This window comes from Phytophthora ramorum (genome assembly GCF_020800215.1).
Source record: "Phytophthora ramorum isolate Pr-102 chromosome Unknown Phyram_PR-102_s0006, whole genome shotgun sequence".
NCBI lineage: Eukaryota > Oomycota > Peronosporomycetes > Peronosporales > Peronosporaceae > Phytophthora > Phytophthora ramorum.
The window spans coordinates 2,101,691-2,117,356 of NW_027150652.1; the positions used below are offsets into that span (position 1 = coordinate 2,101,691).

A 15,666-nucleotide genomic window follows, 5' to 3' on the forward strand; every position below is an offset into this window, starting at 1 on the left:
GGAGGTCGGCCACCTACACGAAATGCATCGCAACACGATACACCAGCGAGTGCTCCAGTAGAAAGTCGTGACGCTTGATCTGTACGGACGGGCCCACGACTGGCATGCAGTGCAAGAAGAGCGACAGACTCGTGATGCTACGCATGTACGAACGACAGCGCTGCCAGTCGGCAGAAGCCACGGCACCCGCTTGCTGCAAGCCACCAACCAGCAGCACGAGGCCACCGAGAAAGAACCCTGACGTAGTGAGACCCAGCAGGATGAGCATAGTATGTTGCAGACCCAGTGTCGCCAGGGCCACCGCCAACGAGGCCATAATAATGTTCGAGATCAGCAGCTTGGCTGCGGCTCCAAAGACCACAGCCTTACTGCCGGACACGATGGCTTGCAAGTACAGCTCCAAGTACAGGCACAAGAAAGCCATGGGTCGCCAGAGACACACAAAGAGCCCCACGAACAGCGCGTCCAAGAAGTGGCTCTCGCATCCGCGGTAGCCCACCACCCGCCCCACCGTCGTGTTCCATCCACCTGCGTATTTCGTGCTCTTGTTGGGTATCACCACGTTCTTCCTATCACCCGTGAGTCCGTTCTTGACGATCCACTTGAGCCCGTCCTCGTACCCGAGGTCAAATAGCCACTCGACGTCCCTCACTCCGGGCGGGATCAGCGCCCACCACATTGGCACATACACGGACGGCTTGATGTCCGCCCCGACGCAGTAGAACGGACTCACCGTCACCGTTTTGTCGTCGTACACTGGCTGGAAGTCGAACATGCCGCCGTCCATGACCCACTCGCCGTTGAGCTTGAACGGCAGCCCGGCGATAGGTGGCGCGCAGCAGGACGCCAGCAGCGTCTCCGTCAAGTGCTCGGCGGACTCGAACGTCGTCACTCGTCTCGATTTCAACGACGACAGCGACGTGTAGACGACCGTGATCTGCTGCGATGCGTTGACCTCCTCGAACAGGTGCAGGCCGCCGTGGCGCGTTAGCGTGTCGCGCAAATACGACCGCACGCGGAAGTACCCAGCCAGCGACGCGTGTGCCTTGGGGATGATGTTCCTGAGCACGTGGTCGCGGATGGCGCCGAAGTCGCAGTGCAGTGCCAGCCCCGTGGCCGTGAGTGCGCCGGCCGAGCAGCCGATGAGACGCGCGTCCTTCTCCAGTTCGAACTCCTGCAGCGCCTTAGCCACGCCGAACAGGTACATCTTGAGCCAGCCGCCGCACGCGAACGAGAAGGACAAGTCGGGGTCGGCATGACAGCGCTGAGCCATTGCACAAGGAAGAAGAGGCTCAAGAGACCCGGTGCGAAACCAGTTGTGCTGCTGAAATAGACCGTGTGCCTCTTGGTGGGTCAATGTGGTCGCGTTGTATCGATCCGAATCGAAGCGCGAGATCGACGCGCGCGCGTCGGTGGTGTGTAGCACACCACTAGCCTGACCAGCACTTCAACCTGCACTCCAGCGCCAGAAAGCGATGTCGCCGTTTCCGCTGCATGCAGTCTGCGGTGCCACTGAGAAAAATGGAGCGAGTGGCTGTCTAGCGAAATTATATGGCGGGCAGATCCGTTGCTTGGCGGCACCGCATGCGAATCCATCAGCAGCACCACCACGCGGATGGAGAATCCATCCCAGTTGCAAGATGCCACACTTTGCAGCAGGCGCATAACGACATCGGGTCAGAACTAAAGCAAACTGCCGGGCAGTACCGAAACACTATCATTAGCCGCCGCAATTGCTTTTCAGACGGCTGTCGCTACCAGAAATCTGTTCTCGCTGGATCCTGCACTGACTCAAATCGCTGCGAGATATCCTGTCGAGCCTCTGAATCAGCACAGTGGGTGGCTTCACCCCTTAGTCGATTCCCTCCACACAAACTGAAGTGAGCATTCCTCTGAATTCCTCGTCCCAACGGCCCACAAAGCCACTTATAGTGCCATGCTCAAGTGGTCGCGACCGCTGACGCTGGTGCTGCTTCTGCTCGCGTCTGTGGCATTCGCTTCCAATGTCCCAGTTGTCGGAGAGGACCCCGTTGTGAACGGAGACGACAACGCTCCGCCCCCGCTGCCTTACGACTGTTTGGGCCCTTCCAGCACCGGGGACAGCTTTATCGACTACGACCACTTGGTGCACTGCTCCCCTTTGCTGCAGAGCTCCCCGGTGCTGGGGAAGGCCACGCTTGTGCTGTGTCTCGTGCTGCTGCTGTACCTGCTGAGCTCCACAGCTGACGAGTTCTTCTGCCCGGTGCTGCAAGCCATCGTCGAGAAGTATCGGATCCCTCCACATGTAGCAGGCGTCACCTTCCTGAGCTTCGGCAATGGCTCGCCCGACGTTTTCTCAAATATTGCAGCGTTCGCGACCCCCACGCCGTCCATTGGCGTCACTGCCATCCTCGGCGGTGGACTACTAGTCACGACAGGTACTTTTAATCATCTAGTGAGGTTTGATTGAGTTTTCCTAATAGGTTGGTGGTGCTTGTAGTGATCACCGCCTGCGTGGGGCTGGTGTCCGACGGACAGGAGCAGCTCATCCCGCGCACGTTCCTGCGTGACGTGGTCTTCTACTTTATCGCTGTGCTGTACTTGGGGCTCGTGTTCTTCGACGGCAAAGTGGGGCTTCCTGAGGCTGTGGGCTTCCTGTGCATCTACTTTGTCTACGTGTTGGTTGTGTTCTCGGACAAGTATCTTGCGAGATGCATCCCGTCGAAAGTACCCGTGGGAGATTCGATCTACGCGGCGCTGGACGACGACGATGATCTGCAGTACTGGTCGTCATCGACGGCGAGTGAAAAGAGCCCCGCGGCTGCTCCGATGATGTTCCCCGGCCATGTGGAGCAAGTGGAGCAGCCCACGTCGAAGCGCCGTCCGTACTTGAAAAGCCAGACCCTCCAAGTGTACGACACGTTCGCTCAATCCCACATTTTCTCGGATTCAGAGCAGTCCGAGCAGTCTCCGCGCTTCCTGGATCGGATACTGTACCGCAAGAGCTCCGTGCCGACCCCGCGCTCCAAGCCCCATATCAGTGATGAGCTTGGACCAGGTCGAGACGAAGGCCAGTCGTTGCTGGAAGTCACGGATGTGCATCTCAAGCGTCCTACGTCGATGTGCGTGGGATCAATGCAGGAGTCTTTGCACCGGATGAGGCGTCAAAGACGCAGGCGTAAAACCGCGTGGGAGTCACTGGAAACGAGCGCGCAGCTTGGGGCGTCAGCGCGGCGCTGGACACGTGGATATCACGCACTCAGCGACATTGAGGAGTTTTCCCCTTCTGCTGAAACAGGAGAAGTAGAAGTGGAGGAGGACTTCGAGACGGAGGAGACAAGACGAAAAGAGGCGCAAGCCGCAGAAGACGAGCGGTTAGCCTTGGAGGAGATCTTGGCTGTGTCTTTCATTGATCGCGCCAAGGTTCAAGCAAAGCGATGGAGTCGACCTGTTGTTCGAGCTGGACGATGCCTGTATTGGGCCTTAGAGCGGTGTGTTTGGAACCCGTTTGAGGTTCTCACCGTGTTTGTCCGGCGATTAACGATTCCTCTCGTGGACGAGGATACTTGGGATAAGAACCTCACGGTGGTGTGTCCGCCCTGCGCGATGCTCGTGTTCGGCGTCTCGGTATTTTCTTTCAGCATTGAAGATCCGGTCTTCCTCATGACCGTCGTCGTGGTTGGCGGAATGTTCAGTGCCATCATTGAGCTCACCACGTCACCGCTTGTACCACCGGAAGGCTGGGTGCTCGCACCATTAATCTGTTTGGCCTTCGTGATGTCTGTCATTTGGATCATGAACATCGCCAACGAGGTGCTCGCTGTCTTGGAGACGCTGGGTAAACTCTTTGGTATTTCGAGCTCAGTGCTGGGAGTATCGGTAAGTACTGTGTGCTGTGGTGACCATCAACAGAGGATTAATTCTCGTGTGTGTTGCACTTGATCGGCAGGTTTTGGCATGGGGCAACTCTATCGGCGACCTGGTATCCAATATGGCGATTGCGCGTGATGGCTTCCCAACGATGGCGTTCGCGGGCTGCTTTGCTGGGCCAATGTTCAATATGTTGATTGGAATCGGGTTATCGCTTACGATCGCCATCGTTTCGCGTGGGCCTCTCTCCATGGGCGAGCCGTCGCCGCTTGTGTATTTGGGCTTTGGGTACCTTCTCCTGAGTCTGCTGCTGAACATTGTGATAGCATCCTCGGACGGGTTTCAATACCGCCCGCGCCTTTGCTACACTTTGCTGACGCTGTACGCATCGTTCGCCGTTATCTCCATAGCGGTTGTTCTCCACTACCCGGAAGAGTAGTGTGCGCCACGAGATGCGGACATTCATTTTGTAATCGATGTAACAATCATATCCCAGTTCGTGTGAATGTCGACCCGGATCGAATTAACTTTGCCCTGTACAATCCAACCGAGCTCCTGCAAGGACTGTGCAGCTATCAGCACTTGACTACCACCAACAGCAATACGACTCAGCGCCACAAAGCCACGGATCAACATGCTGGGCAGTAGCATCATCAGCATTTCACAGCGTAGCAAATGATCCTGACGAACAACGGAGGCAACTCGACGATCTGCAAATGGCTACAATCACTTCAACGTGGGCATGAATGAATCGCGTCGCGTGTCCACGCTGAAGTGATGTTGCACACGCTGCTGGAGTTAGACGCTTCATGGCGGTTTAACCTAAGAAATCGTGAACCGATACGTTCGTTGAGTTGAACTGTCCGCTGCAGGATGTCTCGCCTTAGTCGACAACCCCAAGCGTCTCAAGAGCACCAACACGAACCATTCACAGCTGTAGCTCCTCATTCTCCATTTTTGTATTCACTTCAACGTCTTGGCACTGGAAGTTGGGAGGATTTGCCCGGGCTGGTCGGGTCTCACCCTCGGCTTCAGGACACTTGCAGGTCGACTCGAACACCGCAAGCGTTGCTGGTATCGCTACGGACTCCATCAAGAGCACTGCTCATGTCGCCACCTACAACAACGTCGTCGACTCTTCTGGACAGTTTCACGCCTATTTTTGTGCATGAGTCGACGGGAATCAACTACGCCGACAAGCTGCACTTTACAAGTACTTAATGATAAATGCCGTACCACACAACACGTTGTTTGTCAACAACAAACATGTTTTCGTGAATCACTTACATGTTCGTGTCTACATGTAGTCCAACACGTCCAGACGGATCAGGCACCGAGAGATCATCGGACGCGTTTCAACCGCAATGGCCAACAACGCATACTCTTCATCTCTACTGGCTTGTAAGGTTCATCCGCTCGAATTTGCCCTCATCATAGTACACCGCCTGGACCTTGCGGCCTCCAAAAAATCTTCCGTTTAAGCCTGTCAAGGCTACATCATCCACTCCGCAAGTTAAAACAAGCCACCGAATTGCAGTATCATTCGCCACCATCGTACCTTTCGTAGCATCTCCTGCGTTTCTGAACTGGACAAATATCCTGACTGCTTCTTCGGGCGGGACTCTTTCGGCCACTTCGTAGATCATGCACTTTGTGACGGGGCCGTACGTCTCAGCACACTCGCCTTTAACTTCGTCTTGCAGTTCATCGTCAACTTCGCCCGGTCCAACCATATTCTAGTAACAACGCAAGGTTAGCGAATGAACAAGGCATACGGCTACGCTGATATCACCGAAGCCCTGATCGGCGATCTGCTATCCCAGCCGCTCGTCCGACATCCGCCTTATAATACCTTTAGCAACACCACTCGGGTTGACAGCGAAGCTTTGACGGGTGATCTCCTATCCCAGCCACTTGTCCGACGTCGTTTTTCACTGGAGCTGTGGGTTTCAGCACCTTTGTCTCGCCCGGTATCCTGGTCGCAGTAGTTACTGGAGCTTGATCTACGATCTTTATGATCGTCACTGCGTTGATCCACATGCGTCCGCTTCGGCTCATGTCGAATTTCTCTTCCAAATTCATCTAGCACAGGGGTGTGTGCTTGCTGACGACCCGATGAAGCCCTATCTCGATTCTGATGGTCGCCACGGCGCTGGGGGTTCAGCTCAGCCCCTACTGTTCGTGAAGATTCACTGGGGAGTGCTGATGATGAAGAAGAAACCTCAGCACCTCTGGTTGAAAACCCCAACCCACCTCGCGACTCCGCGGCATCCTCAAATTGACCATCTGTAGGCGCTGCATTCAGCTCCACACTGATTGATCGACGCTCTCGGTCCACATCACGTTCGCTCTCAGGCTGCGCTGCTGCAGCGTTATCTTCACTGAAAACCCCACCCTCAAAAGAGAGTACTTCTGTCAGCAAAGCCCCTCAATCCTCAAGAGCATTACAAAGACGAACATTTTCTTGCGCATCCACGCCGGCATAGTCATGCCTCGCCCGCGTCCTGCAGGCGCTGGCAGCTTCATCGCTGGCGCTCTGCCTTCAGCCAGATCCTTGGCCAGCTTCTCACGCTCCAATTTACCCTGCAGCAATCACAATCCACCGTTAAGTCAACTTCACTAACTCCACTCAACCAACTCGCCGCTTCCACACCTCTCGCTCCTGCTCTCTCTGTCGCCGACTCAGCTCTCGTTTCACCTCGTCCAGCTTCTTCTTCTCCAGCCTCTCCTTGCAGTACACCTCGTAGCTATTGGGTCGAGCAGGATGGTACTCGTCCCGATAAGTGGCTTGGAAAAAGTGGCCTCCAGCAGAATTGGCCCCAGCTGCCACGTCCTCTTTCTTCCGCTGCTGCACCGTCGTCACTTTCACCTCCGTCGCGGCAACGTAGCCCAGTCCGCTGCCCATGGGCCGCACCTTCTCCTCCTCTGTCTTCTTTTGAGTGGCCGCCGCCGTTCTTCTCGTCACCGACGCCGGCTTGAAGGCCAATGAGATGGCCGGTAGTGTCGGGCTCTTGCCTCTGCCTGCGGCCAGTGCACTGGGCAGCATCGACGTGCTCTGCTCCCAAAAAGCCACGAAAAAAGCGTGAGATACCTATTTTCTCGCACTTTGCTTGCTCAAACCTTACGCTAATGGTCATTGACGTCGGCCGATTGCTGTTCTTGTTCTTGGCCGCCTGGGGAACCATCAATGGCGCGCTAGCCCATACTAAATGCCGAGAAAAAACAAGAAATAGAAAAGTGTAGGAACGACTTAGATGCCTTTTTAGAGGGGTATTGGAGTGGCCTCAGAGAACGGAAGACGCGCGAAATGTACCGGAGTTGGTAGAGGATAGAGCAGTCTTGGGTTTTCCGTCCGCGTCCAGCGCCGAAGACGCCTTGGCACCCTTGGCCAACGGCAGGTCGGCGTACAGATCCATGGGATAGCAGCAATAGCGTTTGTATGGAAATGGGATGAATCGTACTTACACGAAATTAAGAGGCAAAATGGCTACATGTACAAAATGAATTGAGGTGGACGCTTGTGTCCACGTATGTCCTAAGCTTGTCTGACCTCAGTTTTCTTCCTCCTCGGCAAGTAGATACTGGTACATGGCGTCTTCGGACTTGCAAAAGTGCCAGATGCTCGGCGACGCCTGGAAAAGTTCCACCGACTGGTTGAGCGTCATGAGCTTCAGGCTGATGTCCTCGATGAAGCCCCACGAGCTCTCCTGTGTCATTGTAAAGAACAAGGTCAGTCTGTTTTCTCTGCAAAAACACCCAAAACTGCGAGCGGACTCACGTAAATGGAGGTCTCGAGCTCGATGGCATCCTGGCAAAAGTCTGTGGCCTGCTTGATGTCGAGGTCGAGCCCCTCACACGCAGCGAATGCGATCGCCATCTCCTCCCGCTTCTGGTTCATGATCTCCAGGCACGATTTCAGGTTCACCACCAGCGACGACAATCCATTGAGCTGCTGGCTTTGACCTGCACATAATCATCAAAAGTTAGCTTTCTCCCCACCTAGACACACACAATCTGTCAGCACAATCTGTCAGCAACGTACGGCTGAGCATGATACTGGACGGCGTCAACGCCGCAATACCCGACAGGAACAAACTCTTGCCGGCGAGCGAAATAGGGATACTCAGTCCACTCGTCGCGGGGGCGGCCACGACCCCCGCAACACCCACGACGGCTCCAGCCACGACACCGGCTGCGCCCGCTGCCACGCCCGTGCCGCTAAAATCCGCCGAGCGTCCTCTCATATGCAGGAGCGTGATGGACTGCACCATGAGCTTGGTGCACTCTGTGGTCAAGTCGTCCAGCTCGTCCAAGCTGTCCCTCATTTCGGCGACCATGGACTGCGCGCTCTGGGCCATGCGGGCCAGCGCCCACTCGGCGCGTCTCGCGTTCTTCTTCTCCCCATTGTTGTCCTTGGCCTGCAGCGGCGGGATGACAGCCTCCCTCAGCTTGCTCAGGTAGTCGGTGAGCGTCGTGATCTCGTTGACGCACTGGGAGAACATGAGGTTGGTCTGCTCCAGGTGCGTCTGGCTGCGCTCCACGAGCTCGCCGCACTTGGCCAGCGTGCTGTTGGCCAGCTTGACGAGCGTGCGCAACCTGTTGCTGAACTTGAAGGCCTGCTGCAGCGAGTGCACCGCGTCCTGCAGCTGCTGTAGCTGCTGCTCCTCCGTCTCCACCACGAGCCACTCGGCGCGCAGCACGCGCTCCGAGTCGTCGGGCGTGAAGGCCTGCTGCATCTTGTCCACGACGCGGTCGAGACCCACGCCCTGGAAGCCCTTGATGATGGCCAATCGGCTGCTCTCGAAGATGTCCGAGCCCGAGCGCTTCTTGGTCTCGAGCGGCGGGGCGCTTACCAGCGATTTGGCGGACGGCAGGTCCTCGGTCGTGAAGCTGCGCTGCGCCAGGTCATTGGGCGAGAACTTGCCGCTGCCGTGTCGCACCAGCGCCAGGTCATCGCGACTCTCCTCGAACCGGGGCGACAGCACCATGCTCTCTTTGTTGAGGAATGGAACTCAGATGATGTAATGGACGTGTGATTGGTTGAAAATAAGAATTTGCAGCGATTAGTGGCGGGAGATGCTGTGGACGTTGTGATTGGTTATGTGGTGCAATAATACTATGATTGCCACCGTCCCGTTGGTTGGCTGGCTGTGAAGGGGTGTGCATTGACACATTGGGCATCATGGGCAGCAACAAGCGTCGTCGCCAGCAGCGCGTCCAGCAAGTGGGCGCACAGGTGGAGGAGAGCATCCGGCAGGACGCGCAGGACAAGAAGCTCAAACATGTGCAGGCCGAGCAGCTCTTCCAGGTGGACAGCAAGGGCGGAGACGCGCCACTCTCCAAGAGGCAGAAGCTCGAGAAGCTACAGAAGGACCCGCTGCTGGCCAGTGCGCGCAAGTTCGACGTCGCCAAGCTCAACAAGGGCGAGGTGTTGGCCGTGAAGAAACTGCAGCAACAGCAGCCACAGCCGCAGCAGCCCAAGAAGGACAAGAAGGTGCAGAAACTCTGGGGCCAGGACGGAGACGTCAAGGAAGACGAGCAGAACAAGCAGCTGGACGAGTACGTGGCCCCCGTGATGGCCAAGAAGATCAAACGTCGCAAACTCGTGGCCTCCACCAAGCACAACGTGCCCACGGTGGAGGTGGCGGCTGCAGGTCAGTCGTACCACCCGGACTTCGAGACCCACCAGGACGTCATGGCCGAGGCCGTGGCCAAGGAGCTAGAGCGTCGTGACAAGAGGTCCAAGCTGTCAGAGCCCGTGGCCGAAGGCATGTCGGAGGACACGCTGCAGTACATTAAGCAGGACTCGTCGGACTCGGAGGAGGGGTCCAGTGACTCGGAGGACGAGGACGGCACTTCCACGAAGGTGCGGCGACGATGGTTTGCATTTGATGACCTGTGTGGTGCTAACTTTATTGTCTTCTTGTTGAATTGCAGACCCGCAAGCTGCCGGAGAAGGTGACGCGCGCTCAGCGCAACAAGCGTACGCGGCATAAGATGATGGAGCTGGAGCACCAGACACGTCGTGGCGAGAAGTCGATCATCAAGCAGATTAACGCGTACGTTCGCCATTCCCTCAAGAGACTGTTCGATGGAATACTAACCTGTGTATGTGCTTCTGGATGCTACAGTTCCCAGCATATTCTCCAAGACATCGTGAAGAGCGAGAAGCAGTCGGCCAAGAAGATGGAGCTGAAGAAGCTGCAGCTGGAACAGAAGCTGCAGGAGGAGCCGCTGGTCCGTGTGGCCGGAAAGTACACGTGAGTGCTTTGTGTAGCGATCTCCGATGCATCTTGAGACGTTGCGACTGACGGTATTTTGTTGCTTTTGACACTGCAGCAAGCTGGACCGTGACACGCCGGTCTCATTCTCCGAGGAGCTCACAGGCAACATGCGGACGCTCAAGCCCAAGGGCAACCCGCTGCTGGATCGCTTCGACAGTCTGCACAAGCGCAACAAGATCCAGATTGGCGGCCCGAAGAAGACCCGCAAGGCCAAGGTGCGGATCATCGAGGCCAAGAAATAAGTGACGATCACGCCAATGAACCGTTTAGCTCCTTCAACCAAAAAGTCGCACGGGCTCCAGGCCTGTAGATAGACACCAAACAGCATTTTTCTCTTCTCCGTACATGCTATAAAAATAGTTGATCAGCTACATGTAGCTGCTATCTGTCACTTTGCTTCTTGGTTGTAAAGGATGGGGACAGGCTCCGTGATGCGGCCAAGTGTACGTTGCTGTAGGGTTTGAAGCTGAAGTCGTTTTGACAATGCCGACTTGATGCTGCAGAGCTTCCGGCACGACATGCGGGGTGCCCAGGTGGTGGAAATTCGTCGAGAGGAATACGAACGCACCAAGCGCTCCATTCTCAAGAAAATTCGGCGCCGTCTGGTTATCCTCGGAGTGATCATTGGTCTTTTATCGGTAGTAGCCTTCATCCTCGGCGGTGTAAGTTCACACCTCGATAGAATGCTGTACGCATGGTGAATACTCTAACAAAGGGCTGCTGCTGTGCTTGTTGCGCCCTATCCAGGTCATTCGAGGCTACTTCTCACACATCCTCAAGTTTCACCGAGAAACAGGCCACGTGGCCCTGGCCAACTTGTACTTCATCTACGCGGCAGCATCCCTAGTTTTCAGCTTCCACGGATTCTACATCGACGGCAAGTGGCGCAAACTGCAGCAAGACGGCAACCGCTTGATTTTGCACGTGCGGACCTTTTTCATCCTCGGAGTGGGGTCGTGGGCAACAGGTCGGTATTATAGTCAACTTGTTTAAAGGGTTCAACCGAGTGCCTGCTGAACGCGCTGATCTCACTTCTAAATGTACATCGCTGGCATATGCAGCACTTTGGCTGGGAATTGCGACGGTATCAGCGTTTGGGCTTGTGGAGGTGCAGTACATCGCGTCGTCCAGTCCGAACCTGATCTACCTCACGACACTCGCCATGGTCACCGTACGTCTACTGTCAAACCAGCCTAAATCGCTGTATCTTGGTGGGTCTGATGTCTCTCGCCACTGCGTGCTCCACTCAAGGTGCATCTCGTGGTCTCCCCTTGGCTACTGCGCACAATCCACCGCAAGGGCTCCCAGGCAGATGAGTTCTTCGGGTACGACTCACTTTGTTAAATCTTTACCATTTTGCGTTCTGACGTAGATTCATTGCTGATGCTGGTAGAGCGGAGTTCCTCTCCGATATTCGTCGAGATAGAAAGCAAAATGACGACAGTGACAGCGATGACAGCGACACAGACGGTGCCGTGGACAGCCATGCTGCCGCTGTTCGGCCTGTGAATACGTCTCCGCGAGAGCCAAACAGGACTGCGTCCCAGCGAAAACTACGCCGAGATGATAACGTCAAAGCAGGTTCAAACAGGAACCACCTTGGCTTTTTCAATGCCGAGGGAAACGCTACGATGTCTCAGTTGCAACTAGCCATGGAAGGAGATAGTGATGCTCCAACCTCACGCTCAGTCCAACGACAGTCTGGGTCACGCTCTGCTTCGCCTCGAATCTCAGCCACTGGAACGCACACTGTCGTTGAAATGCCACCACCGGTGGAGCACCAAGTCTCGCTGCACCAAATCCCGTTTGCCTCACCTGTATTCTTGTTGGATCCGGAGGCTAATATGCCAGCACCGGACTTCTGGCAGCAGTGGAAGCAAACAGAGACTACGTACGCTTTTCCCCCCAGATCTTTGCCGACAGCTTCAAGTTGTTGAGGACTAACTTGCCGGATTGCTTTCGATATAACAGGGGGGCGTTCTCGTGCACGTTTTCAAATCAACCAACTCGAGCCGATGTAGAGCGACACCTTTGTGCTAATGGTTTTCGCATTGTGGCTGCAGAGCAGAAGGACAGTGTACTGCAGGTGTACTTTTACGGATCCCAGTACGGCACCGACACGGTCTTCCTGTGCGAGTTCGTGCTTCTGTTTGCACGACGGTTCTTCCAAGCTACGTTTAAATGCAAGGTAAGCAGGCAGGCAACGAATATCAGTATTACCAAATATTCTCGTTGATGATAACACTAACGATAATTTTTCCCTCAGGAACGGGAAGCCACGTCAGATTTTGTCACCAGGTTCAACCTCCAAGAACTGCTGTTAGTAGAGGGTGAATAAGCGCCTGCAATGCATAGCTCAAAATTTAGGATGGCAAAGGCAACTTGTTGCCCACCCGTTTTTATGTAATGACCTGATGACTCATCTACTTCAACTTCAACAGTAAAGACCACACCACCGGAATTCAACAGACACGCGTAGTACGAAAAATGTGTACACAAGGACCCCAGCAGCTATGAGCCCCTTTAACAACAGAAAACAAACCATATCCTGTCAGGCAAACATGGTCCATTATCTGTGTAACTTCCCGTGCAAGAGCCCAAGGTAAATCGACGCGCGCGATTGGGCGCCAGCGTGTTGCTCAATCGCGTACACAGCCAAGCGTGCGCGGCGCCGCAGCCCCAGCCACAGATCCCCAGGACAGCTGTGCCGGTGCCGTGTAGGTTCGCGAGAGCTCTCCACGATCGGCGCTCGCGTGACCGGAGCCGCCCACGGCGCTGTACGCCGTACAGTATTAGTAGACATGCTCGTCACGAGCGCGCGGCACGAGCCTCGTGCTGCACGCGCATGACGCAAAAGCAGCTATAATACGCACGTGTGCGTTGTCGTTGTCGATGAACTCCCTCAATATCCGTTGCTGCTGCCATCGCCAGCTCCGCTCGAAGCTCGAATAGCGAGCAGGTAACTCCGCTGTGAAAGGACCTCGTCGCTTGCAGCACGTGAACTTGACGCTAGTGCAATGTTGTGACGCTCGCCTTCCCTGCGCTGGCCACAGCAAGCCCAGCTGCCTGGATCGCCTCGCAGCCACCACCACAACTCGCACCAGGTGCCGCCAGGGCTATCCTCTTGGCTACATGCGTACGTTACGAGCAGGCGACTACCAAAAGAAAGCCAAGCGCTCCAGTGCTTCAACGCCGCGCTGTTGGGTGGCCGAGGGCGACGTTGAATGGCGATTTCGATGGCGAACCAGCAACGGATTGCTCGAATCCAGCAGCGCGCTGCAGCGGATCGACTCGTCGAGCTGGAGCAAAAATTCGGTGCTCATCTTGCGGAACGGTGGCGTGCGGCGCTCCGGCGTGGCTCGGAGAGCTTGGCCGGAAAGGCTGCGTGTTCTCGGCGAGCACCTGGCTGGCACGTACGTGAGCGCTGTTTAGCCATGGACTTGCTTGCCAAGCCGTCGCCAACGACGCTGCGACCTGTATTGAGATCCGCGCTGCGACTCGCCGAAATAAAAAGGGCTAGCGGACAACCTGTGCCAGGAAGCGTGCCCGGAGATGTGGCAGGCAGGGCGGGGCATACACGGAGCTACATGTATCTCAAGGCCGTCGAAGGTCCGTGGAGCGCTGCGCTTGTTTCCCGGTGCGACTCAGCCCCGTGAGACGTGAAGATGCTTTGCGTCTCGACACCTCGTGTCGTGGGGTCGACAACGCGACAACAGTTGTTGAACTGAATAAGATCGCGGAACGGGGTGACGCTCCTCGGTGACGCACCTTGTTAGCGCATCTCTCGGTAGTTGCACTCGCATTGATGAACCCGATCGCAGGGCTCCGTTGAGAGTCACTCGAAAGTCGACAGCTTCGGCAAAGGCTCGGCGGCGGCGGCGGCATCGACCGCTCGCTCCCTCGCCTCGGGCGTCGCGCCAGCGCCACGCGAAGCCATCAGCTGGGATACCGGGCGTATCTCGGTGGCAAATCCTGGGTGCGTTGGCTGCCTCCTCGACGGTTCCTCCTCCTTCTCTACGGATCATGTTCTCGCCGTCTGCGTGAGGGGGCTTCTGTTTGCCCGCGCAGTGACACTTTCAAGTTTCGAGGATTGAGTGGTAGCTGGCAGAGACGCGAACGAATACGGCAGCACTGTCTTATCGCCAAGTCTGACCCGAACGGGAATGTATCCCGTTGGAACATTAGCACGAGAGCACCTGCATCCGTATAATATTGAACTTTTTATCTGTGACTAAAAAGCGATCTTTCTGCTTAACCAGCATCAGGTCACGCCGTGACCGTCACGGTCGCGATGACCGGGTGCGAGCTTCCCGGGTGCCATTCCCGCGAATTTCCCGATCTTCTGGCACGTGCTAACATTTATCAGCAGTCCTCTTCGAGCTTGAACCTTGCGGCAAAGTGCAGGCCGCCTCGTATTCCAGGCCAGGTTGCCGCCGCGTGGTACTGCCACGGCAAGGACCCCGAGCAATACACAGTATCGCAGGCAATGCCCACTTGAAGAACGTTTCACAGCAGCATGCGAATCGCGAACAAAGCAAAGGTGTGTGGCATTCGCGTCGCCCAGCAGTGCCTACATGCACTGCCACTCAATCCTCGAAACTTGAAAGTGTCACTGCGCGGGCAAACAGAAGCCCCCTCACGCAGACGGCGAGAACATGATCCGTAGAGAAGGAGGAGGAACCGTCGAGGAGGCAGCCAACGCACCCAGGATTTGCCACCGAGATACGCCCGGTATCCCAGCTGATGGCTTCGCGTGGCGCTGGCGCGACGCCCGAGGCGAGGGAGCGAGCGGTCGATGCCGCCGCCGCCGCCGAGCCTTTGCCGAAGCTGTCGACATTCGAGTGACTCTCAACGGAGCCCTGCGATCGGGTTCATCAATGCGAGTGCAACTACCGAGAGATGCGCTAACAAGGTGCGTCACCGAGGAGCGTCACCCCGTTCCGCGATCTTATTCAGTTCAACAACTGTTGTCGCGTTGTCGACCCCACGACACGAGGTGTCGAGACGCAAAGCATCTTCACGTCTCACGGGGCTGAGTCGCACCGGGAAACAAGCGCAGCGCTCCACGGACCTTCGACGGCCTTGAGATACATGTAGCTCCGTGTATGCCCCGCCCTGCCTGCCACATCTCCGGGCACGCTTCCTGGCACAGGTTGTCCGCTAGCCCTTTTTATTTCGGCGAGTCGCAGCGCGGATCTCAATACAGGTCGCAGCGTCGTTGGCGACGGCTTGGCAAGCAAGTCCATGGCTAAACAGCGCTCACGTACGTGCCAGCCAGGTGCTCGCCGAGAACACGCAGCCTTTCCGGCCAAGCTCTCCGAGCCACGCCGGAGCGCCGCACGCCACCGTTCCGCAAGATGAGCACCGAATTTTTGCTCCAGCTCGACGAGTCGATCCGCTGCAGCGTGCTGCTGGATTCGAGCAATCCGTTGCTGGTTCGCCATCGAAATCGCCATTCAACGTCGCCCTCGGCCACCCAACAGCGCGGCGTTGAAGCACTGGAGCGCTTGGCTTTCTTTTGGTAGTCGCCTGC

At 56.3% G+C, this 15,666-nt stretch overlaps 6 protein-coding genes across 6 annotated transcripts; 3 read left to right on the plus strand and 3 right to left on the minus strand.

The window, feature by feature from the left end:
- Nucleotides 1–13: 13 nt before the first annotated feature.
- Nucleotides 14–1,273, minus strand: KRP23_7540 (1-acylglycerol-3-phosphate O-acyltransferase Pnpla3; the record flags this gene model as incomplete). The annotated part of the gene is made up of 1 exon (XM_067892870.1): nt 14–1,273. The coding sequence occupies one exon, from the start codon at nt 1,271–1,273 to the stop codon at nt 14–16; it is 1,260 nt and encodes a 419-aa protein (XP_067744708.1).
- A 663-nt stretch (nt 1,274–1,936) lies between these two features.
- On the plus strand, nt 1,937–4,288 carry KRP23_7541 (putative cation exchanger C3A12.06c; the record flags this gene model as incomplete). The annotated part of the gene is made up of 3 exons (XM_067892871.1): nt 1,937–2,417; nt 2,480–3,858; nt 3,929–4,288. The coding sequence occupies 3 exons, from the start codon at nt 1,937–1,939 to the stop codon at nt 4,286–4,288; spliced, it is 2,220 nt and encodes a 739-aa protein (XP_067744709.1).
- Nucleotides 4,289–5,240: 952 nt separating this feature from the next.
- KRP23_7542 (DNA-damage-repair/toleration protein, chloroplastic) lies at nt 5,241–7,265 on the minus strand (the record flags this gene model as incomplete). Its single annotated transcript, XM_067892872.1, has 7 exons — nt 5,241–5,341; nt 5,408–5,585; nt 5,702–6,230; nt 6,308–6,432; nt 6,503–6,904; nt 6,975–7,054; nt 7,163–7,265. 7 exons carry the CDS (start codon nt 7,263–7,265, stop codon nt 5,241–5,243), a joined length of 1,518 nt encoding a protein of 505 aa, XP_067744710.1.
- Nucleotides 7,266–7,400: 135 nt separating this feature from the next.
- On the minus strand, nt 7,401–8,837 carry KRP23_7543 (uncharacterized protein; the record flags this gene model as incomplete). The annotated part of the gene is made up of 3 exons (XM_067892873.1): nt 7,401–7,556; nt 7,628–7,812; nt 7,892–8,837. 3 exons carry the CDS (start codon nt 8,835–8,837, stop codon nt 7,401–7,403), a joined length of 1,287 nt encoding a protein of 428 aa, XP_067744711.1.
- A 194-nt stretch (nt 8,838–9,031) lies between these two features.
- KRP23_7544 (Ribosome biogenesis protein NOP53) lies at nt 9,032–10,375 on the plus strand (the record flags this gene model as incomplete). Its single annotated transcript, XM_067892874.1, has 4 exons — nt 9,032–9,715; nt 9,787–9,908; nt 9,981–10,109; nt 10,189–10,375. The coding sequence occupies 4 exons, from the start codon at nt 9,032–9,034 to the stop codon at nt 10,373–10,375; spliced, it is 1,122 nt and encodes a 373-aa protein (XP_067744712.1).
- Nucleotides 10,376–10,651: 276 nt separating this feature from the next.
- KRP23_7545 (uncharacterized protein) lies at nt 10,652–12,471 on the plus strand (the record flags this gene model as incomplete). Its single annotated transcript, XM_067892876.1, has 7 exons — nt 10,652–10,795; nt 10,881–11,100; nt 11,195–11,304; nt 11,385–11,458; nt 11,527–11,714; nt 12,197–12,321; nt 12,400–12,471. The coding sequence occupies 7 exons, from the start codon at nt 10,652–10,654 to the stop codon at nt 12,469–12,471; spliced, it is 933 nt and encodes a 310-aa protein (XP_067744713.1).
- Between the last annotated feature and the right edge of the window lie 3,195 nt (nt 12,472–15,666).